Raw genomic sequence first — 19,204 nt, 5'->3', positions numbered from 1 at the left:
AACCAACTGCCTAACCCGCCTCCAAAGAGGTTTCCTGGGTTTTAGCCTGACTACTTTTGTACTGGGGCATGAGTTAGTTTTTTTTTTTTTTTTTTTTTTTTTTTTGTCTTTGTCTGGGGATCCTCGAGCTTCAGCCAGGCGTAGACCTGTCAGCCCCTGGAGTGACTGGAGCAGGGCTGTTGTCATCCAGGGTCTCCATGACAGCCTTTGGTCCTCTTTTCTGAAGAGTTAACTTGTAGGGTGAGGAATGCAGTTCCAAGAGGTCATGGCTGGTTTGAGTCAGTTGTGACATATTTACAGAGTGACCTTAGCTACTTTGACTGCAGTAGGGGTAGACAACAAGACAGTAAAAGCAACCCCCCACAGGGGTTTTAGGGGCTGTACATTTTATTTCTTTACCCAAACAGAGGTACCTGGCTTGTAGGGGTACACAAGGGGGTTAAGACTAACTGGAAGTCATTCTCCTACCCACCGTTAAATGGACCGTATGGTTTTTTCTAAGGCCAAGGTTTGTTGTTGTAAGGCCATGTGTCCAATTTCGGTCAGATCACCTTGAATAGCCTTGATGAGAGGAGGAAGCTTTCCATATAGGATTTCAAAAGGAGAGAAACCTATGCATTTGGTGGGTGTAGATCAAATCCTGAACAAAACTATGGGGAGGATTTTGTTCCAGTGAAGGTGAATTTCTTGGCTAAGCTTGCTGAGGTGAGTTTTTATAGTCCTATTTATGTGTTTGGCTGCTCCTGAACTTTGGGGTCAATAGACAGTGTGTAGCTTCCAGGTAATTTTTAAATTTGGGGCTAGCAGTTGAAGAATTGTCAGACCTAATGACTAAAGGCATTCCAAACCTTGGGATTATTTTTTGTAGTATTTGAGCCACCTCATGAGCCTTCTCAGTTCAAGTAGGAAAAGCTCCAACCCAACCACAGTAAGTGTATACCAAGACCAAGAGATATTTATAGCCTTGAGACTGGGGCATTTCAGTGAAGTCCACTTCAAGGTTTTCAAAAGGAGTTGCACGCATGGCTTGGGTTCTTGGAGGGGCACTCGAGTGTGACTTGGGGTTGTTGCAGGCACACAAAACACATCTTGTGAAGATGGTCCAGATCAGACTGTCAAGCTGTGGAATATAGAAGTGCCCAGCTCAAGTGACTTTGGCTGCTGTGTGTCCAAAATGGGAATCTTCATGGAAATTGTTAACTACCCTTGGGGACAGGGAGTTAGGGATAACAACCCTTCCATCAGGGAGTTTCCACCATCCTTCTGGGAGAAGCATTTCATTTTCTGTTTTAAGTCAGGTTATCTCCTGAGGGGTGTAAGTTGGGGTGCAGTTGAGCAGAGAAGTTGGGAGCAGAGGGGCTATTAGTTTCTGTTGGTCTCCCGAAGTGGGAGGCAGGCCTGTGGTGGCTAACTTTGCTGCTTTATCTGCCTTTGGTTTCCTTTCACTTGAGAGCTATATCCCTTTTGCTGGCCCCTACAGTGTATGATTGCCATGATTTTTGGAGCCCAGACTGCTTCTAAGAGCTCAAGGACCTCTTTTTGGTACTTTATATCTTTGCCTGTTGAATTGATTAAGCTTCATTCCTTGTATAAGGCTCCATGGGCATGGAAAGTAGTAAAAGTGAACTTGGAGTCTGTGTAAATGTTGACTTTAGTTCCAGCAGCCAGCTGTAAAGCACAGGTTAAGGCAGTTAACTTGGCTTTCTGTGCTGAAATCCTTGTAGGCAAGGCCTTGACCTTGATGGTGGAGTCAAGAGTGACCATGGCATGTCCTGCCTGGCGTTGACCGTTGATGACAGAGCTGCTTCTATCTGTGTAGTATTCAACATCGGGGTCTGAGAGAAGCTGATCCAGTGTGATGAGCTGGAATATATTTAATTGAACTTTTCTATGCAGTCATGATCTGGGGCTCTAGTCCCGAGTGGCAGCAATGTAGCAGGATTAAGAGTTTTAACTGTTTCTAGATCTATATGAGGATTTTTACATAACATTCCTTGATATTTAGTTAGTCAGGCATTAGTGAGCCAGTAATGTCCTTTAAAGTCCTACAAAGTGAGGACAGCATGGGGCACCTGCACAGTGGTTTTTTGTCCCAGAGTTAATTTGTCAGCTTTGGCTACCAGAAGTGCTGTGGCTCCCATTGCCCAGAGACAGGGTGGCCAGATCTTCAGCCACTGTGTCCAACTGTTTTGAAAGATATGCCACTGGAGAGTGCCAGGACCCCAGAAGTTGAGTTAGAACTCCCACCACAATGCCCTGTCTTTCGTGGACATTTGGAAGGGCTTTTCCAATTCAGGCAATCCTAGTCCTGGGGGACCCATAAGTCCTCTTTTTATGTCCATGAAAGACTTTTGTTGAGCTATTTCCCACGTTAGGGGTTTCCACCCCCCACTTTGGTTGTTTCATATAGGGGTTTGGCCATCACTACCAAATTAGGGATCCAGATCCTGCAGAAACCCATTGTCCCCAGGAACTCATGAATCTGTCTTTGGGTATTGGGGATCGGGATGGAACAAACAGCCTGTTTTTGTTTTAGTCCCAGTTGGCATTGTCCCCAGGAGATATAGAACCCCAAATATTTGACTTTTTGGTGGCATATTTAGGCCTTTTTTTAGTTACCTTGTATACCTTTTTTCAAAGCAGGTTGAGGAGGAGTTCAGTCCCTTTCATACAGTCTTGGTGGGTCCTTCCAGCCAGCAACAGGTCATCAACATATTGGAGCAGAGCACATCCACTTTGTTTGACTGGAAAATCCTGTAGATCAGAAGCCAGGCTTGTGCTGAAAATGGTTGGGGAGTTCCTGAATCCTTGAGGCAACCAAGTCCAGGTCAATTTTCCTTGGGTCCCCTTGGGACTGTCCCATTGGAAGGCAAAAACGGATTGACTCTGAGAAGCCAGTCTGATGCAGAAGAAGGCATTTTTAAGGTCCAGACAGGTGAAGTAAGTGGTGTCAGCAGGGATTAAACTCAGAAGCATGTATGGATTAGGAACAGCAGTGTGCAGGGTGACGGTTGCTTGGTTGACTGCCGCGAGGTCTTGTACTTGTCACAAGTCGCTGGTCCCTGGCCTCTGAACTGGCAGTAGAAGTGTGCTCCAGGGGGACTGGTATGGCTTTAAAAGTCCATATTTGAGGAGTTTGTCCAGATGTTTTTGTGTCCCCTGTTGGGACTGTTGGGGTATATAGTATTGTTTTTGTCAGAACGGCATTGCCCCCGGTTTCAGCTCCATTAGGACAGGGGGAATGTCCTTGGCCAGGCCTAATGGGTTATCTTTAGCCCAAACTCTGGGCACCCCGAATGGAAACTCTAGTAATGTTGGTGTTGTGGCCTCCAGACTAAACAACCACCATTTTTCCTCCTGGGGAATAGTGAGGGACAGGATCTGTGTCTCTGAATCTCCCAAAGTTAAGGACATCTTTCCAGTTTTTGAGACAGTTATTTGAGGCTGTAACTGACTCAGCAGATCTCATTCAAGTAGAGGTATTGGGCAGTCAGGTAGGTAGAGAAACTCATGAATGACCTCTTCTTCCTATGTTACATCTTTTGGGCTGCAGAAAGAAGTGTCTCTGTTGGCTTCCTGTGGCGCTGACTATGGTGGTCTGTTGCCAAGAAAGAGGTCCTAGAGGCTGTGTGACCACCCAATGTTCAGCTCCAGTGTTCACCACAAAGTTTATAGGTTGGTCCCCACCATCATTTGGACCAAGGGCTCCTGGGAGGCAAGGAAAGGGGAACCCAGTTGGTCCGATTTAATTTTCATATTGTTTAAGTTTAGCCAAACTGATAAAATTTTGCTGGGGTTCCTTGGTAGCCAGTTTGCCTGGGTTGTGGTTGCCCTGGGAATCTTGTCTCCTCTTTGCAGGTGGAGTTGTCCTCTAGTGGTCACCAGGTAGTGGGGACATTCATTTTTTCAATGACTGTCTTGATGACAAAAGGCATATTCTTTGGGTCTTAGGGGTGGTCTGGAACACACCAGGCCACCTGGTGTGCCCCCTGGTTGGCTTTTGGCCTCAGCCTTGGGGCCCTTTCAGAGGTCCCAACTTTTTAACCAGTGTTGCAGCTAGGAGATCCACCTTTTTCTTCATCCTCTTATCTGCCTCGTGGTGGGCCTCAAGGTCCCAGTTCACAAACACCATGATTCCAATCTCTAGGAGCAGGGTAATATTCATGCCAGCAAACCCTTTCAGCTTTTGTAGCTTGTAGTGAATATCCTCCTCTGCCTGTCCCACAAAAGCAGCATTGACTATTCTCTGGTTTTCAGGTTGCTCAGGATCAAAGGGCATGTAGAGGTGAAATGCCTCGCATAGCCTTTCATAAAACTGACTGGGGCTTTTTTCTGGCTCCTGGAGGACTTCAGATATCCTATTTATATTGGTCAGCCATTTTCTCCTTTCTGTCTTCAAGCCTCCCAGGAGAGACTCTTGGTACTGTTCCAGCATCCATGGGCCCTGATCTGTGTTGGGGTTTCACTGTGGATCTTCATCTGGGAAATGAGTGTGGGCATATATTTGGGCATTTACTGTCCATCTGGGGCATGCTCCTGAAGCCACTTTAGAGCTTCCTGGTTAATATGGCGTTTCTTCTCTGTATCAAAGAGAGTCAGTAACAGCTGCCTGCAGTCCGTTCATGTGGCCCAGTGAGTCTGAATTATGGACTGGACCAGGTTGAATATAGCCTGGGGCTTTTCAGTATGGGTGGGGGTGTGATGCTTCCAATTTAGGAGGTTAGTCATTGTGAACAGCTGATAGATGAAGTTGGGGTGTCCTCCCTGCAGGTGCCCATCCTGATCATAGTAAAATGGACCTTAAGTCTCTCTGAGTGGCATCTGGAGAGCCATTTGCTGTGGCGACTCAGTAGAAGGCTCAGTCTGGCTTGGACCATATGGGGTCAGGGTAGGTGGTGGTGGGGTCTCTGGAGATGTGGGAGCCAAAGTGGTTCCTTCTGATGGGCCAGGAGGAGATGTAGGAGTCACTGTTGGAATAGGAAGCAACAATGGGGGCCATGGGGTGGCAGAGCAGTTGGCCCAGTTAAGTAGGGAGGCGGCAGAGCCTCTGGATCTGAGGGCAGAATAACTGGCTTTGGGGCCACTTGGAGCAGTCTCCTCTGGGTGTGAGTCTGTCATGAGACTGACATTTCTCTGGCCTGGAGAATTTAGCAGCGTTTTTCCATGCAGGCCTTTAACCAGGAGGGTGGAGAATGAACTAAGTCTTCCCAAGAATCAATATATGGATATTGGTCAAGGTGGCCCTGAGGGTCATTTCCATACTGACTGGTAATAATTTGCCTGACTCAACAGATGAAGGAAGGTTAAAGGACCCCTCCAAGGACCATCCTACATTGAAAGACAGCCAGCCAGTCTACCTCACAGAATGCCCTGAGTTTATCAGAAGATAATCTCACATCATAGTCACCAGGAAAGCTCTTTTAAAAATTCCTTAGCATACAGGCAAGAGAAGTGGGTTTAGTAGGTTTCCCTCCCATGTATTTCACCTGTGATCAGTGTCACAGCAGTCACTTAATTCCAATTGCTTCATCCATCTCCAGCCACTTATATCAGGGTGATATTTTAGCACCTCTTGGCTTTGATGAGATGGTATAAACCCCACGTCAGGACCTCTCTTCCGAGAGTCACCCATAACTATATGAGGTCACAACATACCTGCATATCAGGACTCTGCACTTGCTTTGTATCCAGGATATATCTGAGCCACACACATTCATACACTTTCATTTACCAGATGAAAATTTTCAAAAATCCTGACCTGAGAATGTGGTTTCCTCCATAAAACGGAGTTCACCACCCCCAAATTCCTGAAATCCTGACCTGAATGGGGAATGTGGTTTCCTCCATGACATGGAGTACTAAGACATTCCCACCTTTGGGAGGTGATCAGGCTCCCCTTCTACTCACGTGGGAGTAGGAACCTAGTGGAACTGTGTTCCTTACCTACTCTGATGAGCGGTGCTCTGCTGATCTGGTTCCTATGGCCTCTTTTAGATTCTGTTGTGCTCAGGTTTTGTCCTCCATGTCCACTAACTCAAGGGAAACTCTCCCTTGACACCTGAGTGTGGTCTGTGTCACCAATTGTCTTGGAGGTCAAGACCAAGAGACAAGGGAGGCAGTTAAGCTGCCGTCGCCACCATCCCAGATGAGCCCCCAAGAAATGTTGCAGCATTTCCATGAACTCTTACAGAGAGGTGGGACACTGAGGCTTCTACAGGAAGCAGAATTTATTGACTGGCAGGCCATGGCCCAGAAGATTAATGTCCAAGAGCTGAGTGCCTGATGCAGCAGGGCTGTCATTTTTATATCATAGCATTTCCGGGTTTTACAGCATTGTAAGGGGGGTCCTTTATCTTAGAGTGGAAAAGTACTGGCAAAAGAAAGCAGAAGAAAAAAAACAGAAGAGAGTTTGAGATATTCAGTTACAGCAGTCTGTGAAATCACAGGATGAGACTCAAGGGTCCTACTGCTGCAGCGGGGTGCTAGCAAGTCTGTGATAACCACAGGGTGAGAGAAAGTGGGGCTGCACGACATCTGGGCAGGAGTCCTGGCTTCAGCATGGATGCCTAATGGCCACCGCCAGGTGGGACACAGCCAGGTAAGTGTGAGTGCCTCAACATGACTTTCTCCAAAGTTGCAAGTAGTATTAAAAACTGCAACAAATACACCAGCCAGCCAAATTTCTCAGCAAACAGAATAAATTACCTAACATGTTTTAAGTTTTAATTACATATTCTACTAAAGAACCCAAATGGCTGAGAAATTTCAACATCTCTAAATCTGTGGGAGGATCCATTGCTTTAAGTTACCTACCTCAAATCACAAAATTATTTGAAGACTCATTTCTTAAAATATAGATATTGTGTTTCATACATATGTGGGTGTGTGGTAGCATAAAAATAATGCTTTAAATTATTTTTGAGGATACTTCCAAAAGTATGTGGGAAAATTGAATTACAAGATAATATGAATCTTTCCATGAACTTTTCAAAGACCCCGTGTATACTCAAACAAAACTGTTGGATCTCCAGAAGCATCATATTTATCCTGAAGCTTCTCTTTTGCCCTGGTACACTGGCAAGGGCATCTACACCCAGGTAGTGACTTGCTGGTATAAGGAAGTTAGCACAAGACTGTGATTCTGCCTACAACAGCCTCACTGTTCATTCAATTTTTTAACCATCTGGGAGAAAATTTCGCCTATTCCTCTTTCTGTACTTGCCATACCTTTAGTTGATACAGTAAATATTTAGGTAAAAATTGATATGGTAAATATTTAATTGATATGGTAAATATTTAGGAGTCTTATTCATACTCTTAAATATTTACCATATCAATTATCTCTATTATTTTCCCAGCTTCTCATCATTACTTGCCTGTGTATCTACAAAAGCACCTTTTTTTTTTGTCCTTTTTGAGACCAGCCGCACCAGGCTCAGCCAGTGAGCGCTGTGAATGCACCGATCATCCCTATATAGGATCCACCCTCCCGAGTGCGCCACGGGCTTGGCCCCTACAAAAGCATCTTAATGGTTATTCTGTTTTCGGTCTCCTCCCGCTACAATTTAACCACCATGCTTCAACCAGAAATATTTTTCTAAACAGAAAGTGTATGACTGCATTATTGTATTATTTCCATGCATAAAATACTTCAATGATTCTTGTTTTCATGTTTATACATCTTAGTTGAATATACAAGTTAAAGTGTAGTTCTTTCAATCTTTTCTTCATATGTCCCTTTAGATTACACCTGCTTGTCTCTCAACTTTTCTCCCTTGCATGAATCCTTTCCTTGACCCCATCAGGATGACTTAAGTATTCATCTCTTGTGCTAGCTATGAACCTTGTACATGGCCTTTCATGGGAGCTCTTCCCATTTAATCTACGTTGCAATTACCACTAAATTGTCAGTCACTCCTTTTAAATCCAAAGACCTTCAGAGCAGAATTTGCCTTTCAACTTAATAAATTTAGTACAGTGACTGGAACATTGTAACCACTTCATAAATGCTTGTGGAATGAATATGTCAGTGAACAACCTGTATTCCAGGTCCATATCTAACAGTATTTGGTTATCACTTCAGGGAAAACATTCAACATACCTGCTTGTTTCTTAACCATAAAATGAGAAATGAAGCCAAGGGTCATCAATAAAAGTCTTTTTTTTTTTTTTGCTCTATTATTCTCAGTTACATTTAAGTTTGCTACTCCTATTTTTCTAACACATTGAATTTTTCTGAAATATAAGTTTGAGAGATATATTTATTGTACATATGCTACCCCTGTGGCAGTTCCAAAAGTATGATGGGAAGACATGAATGACATATCACTACTCAGGTAGTATAATGATCAGAGACAAGGATCATTTATCATATTTCAACTAGGCCTTTTATGATGAAAAGGCACTGAGACTCACTTCTGCTGATTTCATTAAAATGTACTCCAATCCTCGTGTGGCAGGCATTTCAGCTCAGACTCCCCACTGGCAACTTAATAATATTAAAGGACGACAAAATGAGTCATGAATGATGAAAATAGACTTACAAATAAGAGAATATTTAGAGGTGAAATATACTCATTATTTTGTTGGTTATTAAGTGAACCAAAGCAGTTGTACACATTGATTTGTTTTAATTGATAGATTTTTATTATGCACTGATATTTATCAAACATTTACTACGCAATGTGGACTTTCCCCTGAATAGCTTACATCACAGAATGGATGTAGCTGCAAAGCAAACTGTGTCAAGGCAATGCGATTAAGGCTTATATGGCATCTTATACTTAATCATCTAGCAGCAATTAACAGACAAAGTAACTCACACCATTCACTCATTCAAATTTTCCACATTTAAGGAAGCCAACTTTGTGAAGTATATTGTGTAAGATATCAGATTTACTACAAGTAAGACTTCACCTCACAGATGATGGGTTGACAATCTAGTGTGATCAATTGGATACTGATGAGAATGAGTGCTGTGAATAAGTTGTGCAGTGGGTCCCCTAAGAAGCAACTTTTTATTTTTTAAAAAAAGACTTTATTTTTTTAGAGCAGATTTAGGTTCACAGCAAAATTAAGAAGAAGGTACAGAGATTTCCTAAATATCCCCTGTCCTGTACATGCAGAGCCTCCCCCATTATCAACATTCCCCACCAGAAAGGCACATTTGTTATAACTGATGAACCTACATTGATAGGTTATAATCACCCAAAGTCCATAGTTTACATTAGGATTCACTCTTTGTGTTGTACATTTTATGGATTTGGACAAATGTATAATGACATGTATCTACTATTATAGTATCATACAGAGTATTTTTACTGCTCTAAAAATCCTCTGTGCTCCACCTATTCATCTTTCCTTCTCCTTAACCCCTGGCAATCACTGATCTTCTTACTGTCTCCATACTTTTTGCCTTTTCCAGAATGCCATACCGGCGGAATCATACATTATGTGGCCTTTTCAGATTGGCTCCTTTCACTTAGTGATATGCATTTAATGTTCCTCTATGCCTTTTCATGGCTTGAGAGTTCATTTCTTTTGTGTGGAATAATATCCCATTGTGTGAATGCTCTGTAGTTTACTTATCCATTCACCTACTGAAGCATACCCTGGTTGCTCCCAGTTTTTACAATTATGAATAAAACTGCTATAAACATTTGTGTGCAGGTTTGTGTGTGGACACACATGATCAATTATTTTGGGTAGATACCAAGGAGCATGATTGCTATATTGTACAGTAAGAGTATGTTTATTGTATAAGAAACCACCAAACTATCCTCTAAAGTGGCTGTGCTATTTTGCATTCCCACAAGCAATGTCTAAGAGTTGCTGTTATTTTATATCCTCAGCAGCATTTGGTATTGTCACTATTTCAGGTTTTGGCCACTCTAATAGTTGTGTAGTGGTATGTCATCATTTTACTTTGTGTTTCTCTGATGACATACAATGTGGAGCAAATTATCATGTCTATTTGTCATCTGTAATTTTCTTTGATGAAGTATCTTTTAAGCTCTTTGGCTTATTTTTTGTATTTTTTTATTATTGAGTTTTAAGAGTTCTTTGTGTATTTTGAGCAGTAGTCCTTTATCAAATGTGTCCTTTGCAAATATTTTCTCCCACACTGTGGCTTGTCTTCTCATTTTCTTGGCATTGTTTTTACTTTTAATGAAGTCCAGATTATCAATTTTTTCTTTTATGAAGCATGCCTTTGGTGTTATATTTAAACAGCCATCACTATACCCAAGATCATCAAGGTTTTCTGCTGTGTTATCTTCTAGGAGTTTTACAGCTTTAAGTTTTACATGTAGGACTATGATTGATTTTGATTTAATTTTTGTAAAGTGTGTAAGGTCTGTGTGTAGATTTCTAGATTTTTTTTTCTTATGTGGATGTCCAGTTCTTCTGGCACCATTTGTTTAAAAGACTGTGATTGGCACCATTTCCTTTGCTTCTTTGTCAAAGATTAGTAGTCTATGTTTATAGACCTATTTCTGGGATCTCTATTCTATTCCATTAATTTATTTGTCTGTTCTTTTTGCCATTAATACATTGTCTTGATCACTATAGCTTTATAGTAAATCCTGAAGTCGAGTAGTGCCAGGCCTCTAACTTTGCTCTTCTTCAATATTGTGTTGACTAGTTGACTATTCTGGTGTTTTTGCCTCTCCATATAAACTTTAAAATCAGACTGTCAATAGCCACAAAATAACTTGCCAGAAATTTGATTGAGATTGCATTGAATTGCTAAATCAAGTTGGAAAGAACTGACATTTTGATGATATTGATCCTTCCTATCCATTAACATGGAAAATCTTTTTATTTAGTTAGTTTTTTTTTTTGTTTTCATTTATCAAAGTCTTATAGTTCTTCATATAAATTTTATACATACTTTGTTAGGCTTATACCTAAGTATTTCATTTGGTTGGATGCTTATGTAAATAAAATTGTGTTTTTAGTTTCAAATTCTACTTGTTCATTCCTGGTATATAGGAAAGTGATTGACTTATGTATATTAACCTCATATAATGCAACTTACTATAATTTCTTATTAGTTCCAGGAGATTTTGTAATTCTTTATATTTCTACATAGATAATCATGTAATCTGTGAAGAAAGTTTTATTTCTTTCTTCCCTTTTATTTCTTTTTTTTGTCTTATTGCATCAGCCAGTATTTCAAGTATGATGCTGAAAAGGAGTGATGTGAGGTGACATCCTTACCTTGTTCCTGATCTGAGTGGACAAGCTTTGAACTTAAGTATGAAGTTAGCTGTAGGATTTCTGTAGATATTCTTTATCAAGTTGAAGTTTACCTCTTTTTCTAGTTTAGTGAGGGTTTATCAAAAATAGGTGTTGGAATTTGTTAATTCCTTTTCTGCATCTATTTATATAATTATGTGTTTTTTCCACTTTAGCCCGTTGCTGTGATGTGTTATATTAATTGAATTTTGAATGTTAAATCACCCTTGTATACCTGGAATAAATCCTACCTTTTTCTTTTTTAGGTAAGCAAAATATTTTAAAATAATTTCTAATGCATTTATGACATGCATTTGATGGGAGTCTTTTAAAGGATACCAAGAAATGGAAAATGAAAAATTAAAGAATTTCAAGTGCTTTTTGGTCATTATTGGGTTTTGACCTGCTTTGAGAATCTAATGAAAAGTCATGACCTACGAGAAGAATGCAGATTGCATAAATGCACACATTTTGCATGTAATTTACACTCTGTGCCAGTGAAGTAAATATGCTCACTGACTGGTTCTAACAGGTTAAGCAGTACTATAATGGCAGTAGGTCTCTGAAGAGTTAAATTTTCTAAATATAATGGAATAAAAACAATTATGGCCAATGCTGAAGTCATAGAACTAAGAAGGATGAGTGTGTAAATTGACTTTGGATTAAATTCATGACAATTAATGGAAGGATAGTAGAGTAGTTTCTTTTAAGGAGATTCAAAAAATATGACATGTACTTTATTAATTTACACAAGAGTTAATTATTATTGTGGACTGTATATTGACCATTGTAACTCTTATGTCTCTCTATAAAAAGACTAAAATAGAGAAATAGCTTCACCTGCAATCCCAATTATAAGGATGTCACATTCACATAGCAACTCTCACTGCATTCTAGGCATTGTCATACTTCTTAAAATGTGATGCGGTTCCTTAAATAAGTATTTAATGAATATTAAGTCTGGTTAAGCATTCTGGAAAACTTTGAAGTTATATACCTGCCAGCCTTGATTCATGCTATCTTTCACTAGAATGTCCTGGGAAGATCTTACTTAGCAAGTTATTTGTAGGCTCATAACATAGCCTTCCTTGTGAATTCTTCTAAAGCCTCAATTAGACAATATTGCTCAGTTCTCTGTGCTCTACCAGGCTCAAGTCACACAATCAGGATATAGTTTATTCATTCAAGTTCTGTAGTCAATATTTTCTGATAGATTATGTTTCCTTTAGGGCAAGAGCTGAGTCTCATTCATCTGTGTTACTTCAACCACAGTGCTTGTCAACAAAGTAAGCACTCACATTGGTTTGCTGAATCAAAACACTTAATTAACGGTTTTTCTCTCCAAACGGAAGTGTATTATCAGTAGCTGTTACGAATATTTACCCTTTCTTACTGACTTCTAAGAAGCTTTATCAGCAAAGAAGTCATATTTATCTTATGCACTATTGAAAACCCAACATTGGTCATGGTACCTGGTACATTGCAGGCAATCAATAGGTAATTGCTGAATGACTATTGAACAAATTAATTCAAAAGAGCATGAAGGGTACCTACAGAATATATTACTCCAAGCAAACATTTTTTAAATGCTGTAAATAACAGGAAGGCTTTTCTTTCAATCTATGGGGCTCTACTGTTATTTATTTATGGCCACAGGCTGGATGCTGAAAATTCATTAAAACGAGTACATAGTCCTTTACATCACAGCTATTTCAGCAGAGAAGGAAGAAAAGTCATTACAATAAACTGTTATGAGGGTAATGAAAGAGAAGTAGAAGGTCTTAAGAGTGCATAGACCAAGCAAATATCATTGTGTAAAAGTCAAGAAAGACCTGCTAGAGGAAATGTTATTCAAAATGAGAACTGAAGCATTGATGAATTAGACTGAGAAGAATGCCTGGGATGAAGGTGAAGAGTATTTCAGGAAAACAGCTCTTCTCAAGGGCTAGAAGTAGAAAGGGCAGAGAATTCCAGAAAATAAAAGAAAAAGGAGTGTCTGTAACTATTACTCATTGCTACCCACACATACTGGGCCCTTTCAAGTAAAGAATATTATAGTATTTCTCAGCTTAAAAATAAAATGATATATAAGAAACCTCTCTTGCGAACCCCTCCCTAGCCATCTTTTACTCTGACCTCCTTCCAGCCTTTACAGAAATGCCACTTTTTATCAGCAAGGCTTTTCCTCTCTACACTGCCCCTTCACTTCTGTTCCCTTCTCTGCTGCCACAGCATTCACCGCCATCTGAAAAGCTCTGCTCACTTGTCTGGTGTCTGTCTCCTTTTACAGTAAAATGAAAGCACATTGAGGAAGGGATTTTTGTCTAGACTGGACTGAGTGAATGGATCAAGGTAAAGAGTATGCTGCTTTCATTTTTCTTGCCCTTTTCAATCCACAGAGCAGCCTTCTAGATGTTTTTAAATGCAAATTTTCCAGGTCACTCACATATTTAAACTTGACTATGTATTTGCACTGCATGAAAAATGTGGTCTAAAATGTAAAAGTTGGACTAATAAAATGTCTGTAAAATCTGGCTTCAGGGCCCCTCCTAAGCTTAAACTTCAAGAACACTCCCCGTTGCTCTCCAGTACCAAGGACACAGGCTTTTTTTCAGTTATTTGAACAAATCTTGCTTTTCCCCTCTCCTTGGCATTTCCAAAAGGAATGGTCTTTTCTTCTCTGGGACACTCTTCTCCCACCTTCTTTCCTTCATAGAGTTAATTAAGGTTTCATGTGCTGAGATTTAGAGCACATGTGTGGGCACATTTGTTAAATATTTCCGGGTTTTCTCCAAAGAGGTTATACAATCCCAAAAGCCATGTTTCCCCAAGGACTTCTACATATATTGTCAGAGTTATTTCTTTCTACTTTTTATTTCTTGACAATGTCATAATTAACAGCTTTTCAAAACTGCATTTTCTGATTGTGTATGATTCTTGTTTTATTTTTGGTGGTGAAAATTTATTCAATCACCATGTATTTATTTTTGTTTGGAATCACGGTATTTGTTTTCTATTACAGCCATAACATATTACAGTAGGTCCCTTTTACCTGCCAGGGATAAGTTCCAACACCTGTAGTGGATGCCTGAAACCACAGATAGTACCAAACCTTAGTTGTACTATGTTTTTTACTTCAAATACATACCTATGATAAAGTTTAATTTATAAATTAGGCACAATAAGAAATGAACAACATTAGCTATTAATAAAATAGAACGATTAAGTAAAATAAGTGTTACTTGAACACAAGTACTGCAATACCTTCACAGTTCATTTGGTAAGTGAGATGGCTACTAGATGACTAATGAGTAGTATATACAGCATGATATGCTAGACAGAACACATCCTGGGTGAGATGGAGTGGGGTGGCACAAGATTTCATCATGCTATTCAGAATGGCATACAATTTAAAACTTATGAATTGTTTATTTCTGGAGTTTTCCATTTAACATTTTCATACCACGATTAACTGTGGGTAACTGAAACCACAGAAAGCAGAACTGTGGATAAGGGGGGACTACCATTTTGGTTATTAATGATCTCATGCAACAATAAACTCACTACTGAGAAGAGTAAAACAAGGTAGCTAGAATGGCTCAAGAAAGAAAAAACTCAAAGCCTTAATGTTTAAGGTGATAGTTCTCTGGTGATATGTCTGTGTTTTCATTTCAGAACTGTTGATCCTAGACATAATTCTCATCACTTTAACTACTTCTAATACTTACAGTGTGAGTAAGACAGAAGAGAGAAATATAGAAAAATCACAAATGCCTAGAGGTAGAGAATATTGACAGGATGACAGAGAGGCAGACAAGACTGAAAATGTAGTTACAGCCAACAATGAAAGGGATGTAATTGCAGTAAAAGAATCGCGTGACTGCCACGGTCAAATTTTTGTTTTTGAAAGTGTCTAAGTCCATTTGTGAAGCTATAACAGAATACCGCAGACTGGGTAACTTATAAAGAACAGAAATTTATTTCTCACAGTTCTGGAGGCTGAGAAGTCCAAGATCAAGGCACTGGCAGATTTCATGTCTGGTGAGGGCTTCTCTCTGCTTCCAAGTTGGTGCTTTGTAGCAGTGTCCTCCAGAGGAGACCAAAACTGTGTCCTCACATGGCAGAAGAAATGGAAAAGTAAAAAGGAGCAAACTCTCTCTGAAGGCTCTATTACAGGGGCATTAATCTGTTTATAAGTGCAGAGTTCTCATGGCTTAATCACTTTCCAAAAGGTCTCACCTCTTAATACTACCACAATGGAGATTAAGTTTCAACATAAATTTTGGAGGGAAACATTCAGACTATGGAAGAAAGTTAACAGAGTTTTCGATGACAATACAGAAATAAGTTAGAGGGCTATTGAAATAGTACATTTATTACATACAAATGTCATCCTGTGTCTACTGTGAACTTCTTTTTTTTTGGATTGGAAATGCATTAGGTCTGGAATATAATAGACTTCTATATGTATGTATGTATGTATGTATGTATGTGTGTTTGTGTGTATATATATATTGTTTTTAAAGACAGCATTTATGTTTAGTAACATACTTAATGTGCATAATGTGTTAAGAAACTTATACTGCTATTGTTAATATAGTCTTTGTGGTGTTTGGAACTTTGGGCGGTCATTCTTCACAGTTAAATCTAAAAACTAAAATATAAGGCAAATATTTTAAGAATTAAGAGAAAAAAAGCAGGCAGAAATAATATTTACACATGTGACCAATTTAATAATATACAATTATCTCCAAAAGGCATTTGGATTTAATCATTAGGCTTTTAGTTCCAGTTACAAAGTAATGTAATACATTTTTTCCGTAAAGTTTTTAGATTACATTCACACTTTCAAAGATCCTTGGTGGCTAGTTAAGTAGACTGATTTGCCTTTCAAAACAATTTGCACCTGTGTGTTTCTGGCACTACGTCTACTTTGTGTTCATTCTTGGCCTGGTGATATTTCCAAAGGCTTGCATTTCTGTTTGTTTGTTTGTTTGTTTGTTTGTTTAATTTGCCTGCTGCAGGAAGATGCACATTCAGAAACACTACTCATTTGTCTTGTATCATCCGGATACCCCAATCCATCACTGACTTCCTCTGTGATTTGTATATCTGGACACTGGAACTTGTTTTTTCTGTGTCTAACTGCTCTGGTTCGTCTAACTCTAGGAAATGTGTTTTTTTGCTTCATCTCCTGTTTACTTGGGGATCTGTGTTTCTCAGTCTGTAAGCATGTGGGACTGTAACAGTCTCAGTCTGTAAGAATGTGGGACTGTAACAAATGCTTCCAGCTTGGGAAACACCTTCACTTTTAGAGGGACACTTCAAAGTAGCTGAAGAAAGCTTTGTTTTTTGGACTGTGGTTGAAGAAGCCCTCAAGTAGTCTGATTGATTGCCATGCACATTGTTTTCTCTTGAGGGCTCACAGAATATATTATGGGTGAAGTGTTCATTTCTGTGACTTCCTCTCAGAGAGAGATTGCTTGATTCTCTGCTTACAGATCTCTTTCTATGTCCAACACACCAGGATTTGGATCTGTGAGTAATGGACCTTGATCGTCTTTGGATTCTTCTACTGGTGTGTGAACCAACTTCTACAAATTGGGAGGACTGTTTGCACTTCATCCTCTTTTTTCTGAAAGAACACAGCTTCCTGCCATCTCTCTTAGGAGAAAGAGTATATTCTGAAATGCAACTCCGAGAAGGTTCTCTCTTTCTGGATTTCCAACTTATCAAGGAACTTTCTCTGGGCAATTTTTGAAAGATCTTTGATGAAGAATCTGAATATTTGTTTTTCTCTACTTTTTTCTGGAAATTTGTCTGCTGGCCAAGGCTCAAGACCCTTCTTTCTCTTAGATTGTAGTTCCATGGTTGGACCAAATTCGAAATTGCTGGGGTACTGAAGGCACGTGCCATTGTTCCACTCTTTCTCAGATCCTGGATGTGATCAGGAAGCAACTTTATCCCTTCTGTCTCTTTCTCTTGAACTTTTTTTTTGCTGTTTAGTAAACCTGATCCCTTTTCCCTTGGAGTGGCCCAATTCTGGAGCATATTATTAGTAGAAATTGTGCCTTTGTGATCACCTGATTCTGGTCTGTCTTTGATCCCAACATGGATTTTGGTTGCTGTTTTATGATGGGCTGGTGGGATTTTGGATTTCTTTGAGGAAGAGTTACTTTCTGGAAACTGTTTCAAGCCTGACAGAGGCATCTCCTCATTATCCCATTGATCCTGGGTGTTTTCAAACTGCTCAGTATCGTGTTGAGATCTCAGTAGAGCATGATCCTTAGGCAAAGACAAAACAGGAGCTGATACAATGGACTTCTTTCCCCACGATGAAGCAGTCGGACACTGGTAGATGGCTCTCTGGTCATAGGTCTCCATGTTGTAAGGTGAATGGACAAAACTCATAAATTCATGCAGGAAATGGTGGGTGTGTTGTAGGAGATAAGGTTCCAGGAGGTGAATGAAGGACTCACTGTCCAAATCATATTCTGTCATGTGTTGGAGGATGGTGGCTAGGATATTCTTCACTGTGTAGCCATAATCTCCATAGACAACTGTCAGTTCCCGTTTCAGCCAGGGAACCAGCCGGTGAAGGCAGTCGGGATTTCTTTTGAAATAATTAGCTGAAAAGTGTTTTTTAAGTCTGTAGCCTTGGACATGTGTCACCCAGATTCCAGAATAATACAGAGCTCTTCTGAACTTCATAACCACCTGATCTCTGAAGTGGCCCACGGACATGGAGCTGGGTTGAAACTTTCCACTATCTCCAAACTCCCTCAGTAACTCTTGGATAGTCAGCTCTCGCAATGGTCGGATTTTCCTTCTGATATCCTCAGGGCTCAGACTGAGATGATTGTTCTGAGAAGACCCTACACAGCTTTCCTCCTCTGAGGAAAGAAACATTACGTCTTCTTTATTATCACTCTCCGGCCTGGTGGAACAACACTGAGAAGTAAAGCACTGTTCGCTGAAAGAAGGCACAGATTTCTTTCTTGATCTTGAATATAAAGAGCCGTTGCCACTCTTCTTGGAAGACGGATCCCAATCAGACTCATCCTGAGCACCCTCTAAACAGTTAGGACATTCGCAGTCAGATGACAGATCTAATGGCATTGCCTGAACAGATTATAATTCACAGTCAAATGTGAGAAAAATTGGTTCAAATCAATTCCTCATCTGGCATGAAAAATATCTATTAAAAGCACTCTATTCATGTTTCTGTAATATGTCTTATTGTCATGGAATAAATGATAGAATAAAGTTAAGAAGCAAACTATTCCTCAAATTGATAATAATGTGCTCGTAAAACCCAATGTAGATAAGGCAATGGATATACAGGCACACTGATTTTCTTCTCTCTCTCTCTAATGAGTTGTTGCAAACTCTGAAAAACAAATTAAAAATAAACATTAAAAATTAAGTATCATATGCTTTGACCTATCAATTCTAACTCTAGATTTAATCTAGATATACAAATATGCCGGCAAATATATGTTGATTTTTTTCTGTAATAGCAAAAAATGGAAAGCAACCTAAAGTAGGGATTGTTCAACAAATGATAATTTACACATAGAATTTAATTTTATGCACCTGTTGAAAAAAAGTGAAGCAAATCTATAATACTAATATAAGAAGATGGCTGGATATATTGTTAAATAAAGAATTAAGTTTATATATAAGTATGAAAGACGATTATAAACTGTTAGAAGTAAGCATTAATTTCTGGCAGAATTGTGAACTAAAAGCATCCTGAAAAATTCTCCCACTAGGAATAAAAGAATAATGATACCTATAATAGTTTTATATATTGTAGATACATATATTATATAATTACATATTATATTATACATGTAATAAATACATGTTTATAATATAATATAATAAATATAATATAATAAACATATAATAAACACCAGATGTGTGTAACTAAATATATGTTTATTATATGTACAATGCATTG

General features: G+C 39.3%; 1 protein-coding gene across 1 annotated transcript; it reads right to left on the bottom strand.

The window, feature by feature from the left end:
• Window positions 1-16,425: 16,425 nt before the first annotated feature.
• LOC103609856 (E3 ubiquitin-protein ligase Topors-like) lies at window positions 16,426-18,357 on the bottom strand. The gene has a single exon (XM_008594129.1). The coding sequence runs from the start codon at window positions 18,355-18,357 to the stop codon at window positions 16,426-16,428; it is 1,932 nt and encodes a 643-aa protein (XP_008592351.1).
• Window positions 18,358-19,204: the final 847 nt, after the last annotated feature.

This window comes from Galeopterus variegatus, unplaced genomic scaffold, assembly GCF_000696425.1.
Source record: "Galeopterus variegatus unplaced genomic scaffold, G_variegatus-3.0.2 Scaffold10203, whole genome shotgun sequence".
Taxonomy (NCBI): domain Eukaryota; kingdom Metazoa; phylum Chordata; class Mammalia; order Dermoptera; family Cynocephalidae; genus Galeopterus; species Galeopterus variegatus.
This window is presented reverse-complemented; position numbering and strand designations above follow the sequence as displayed.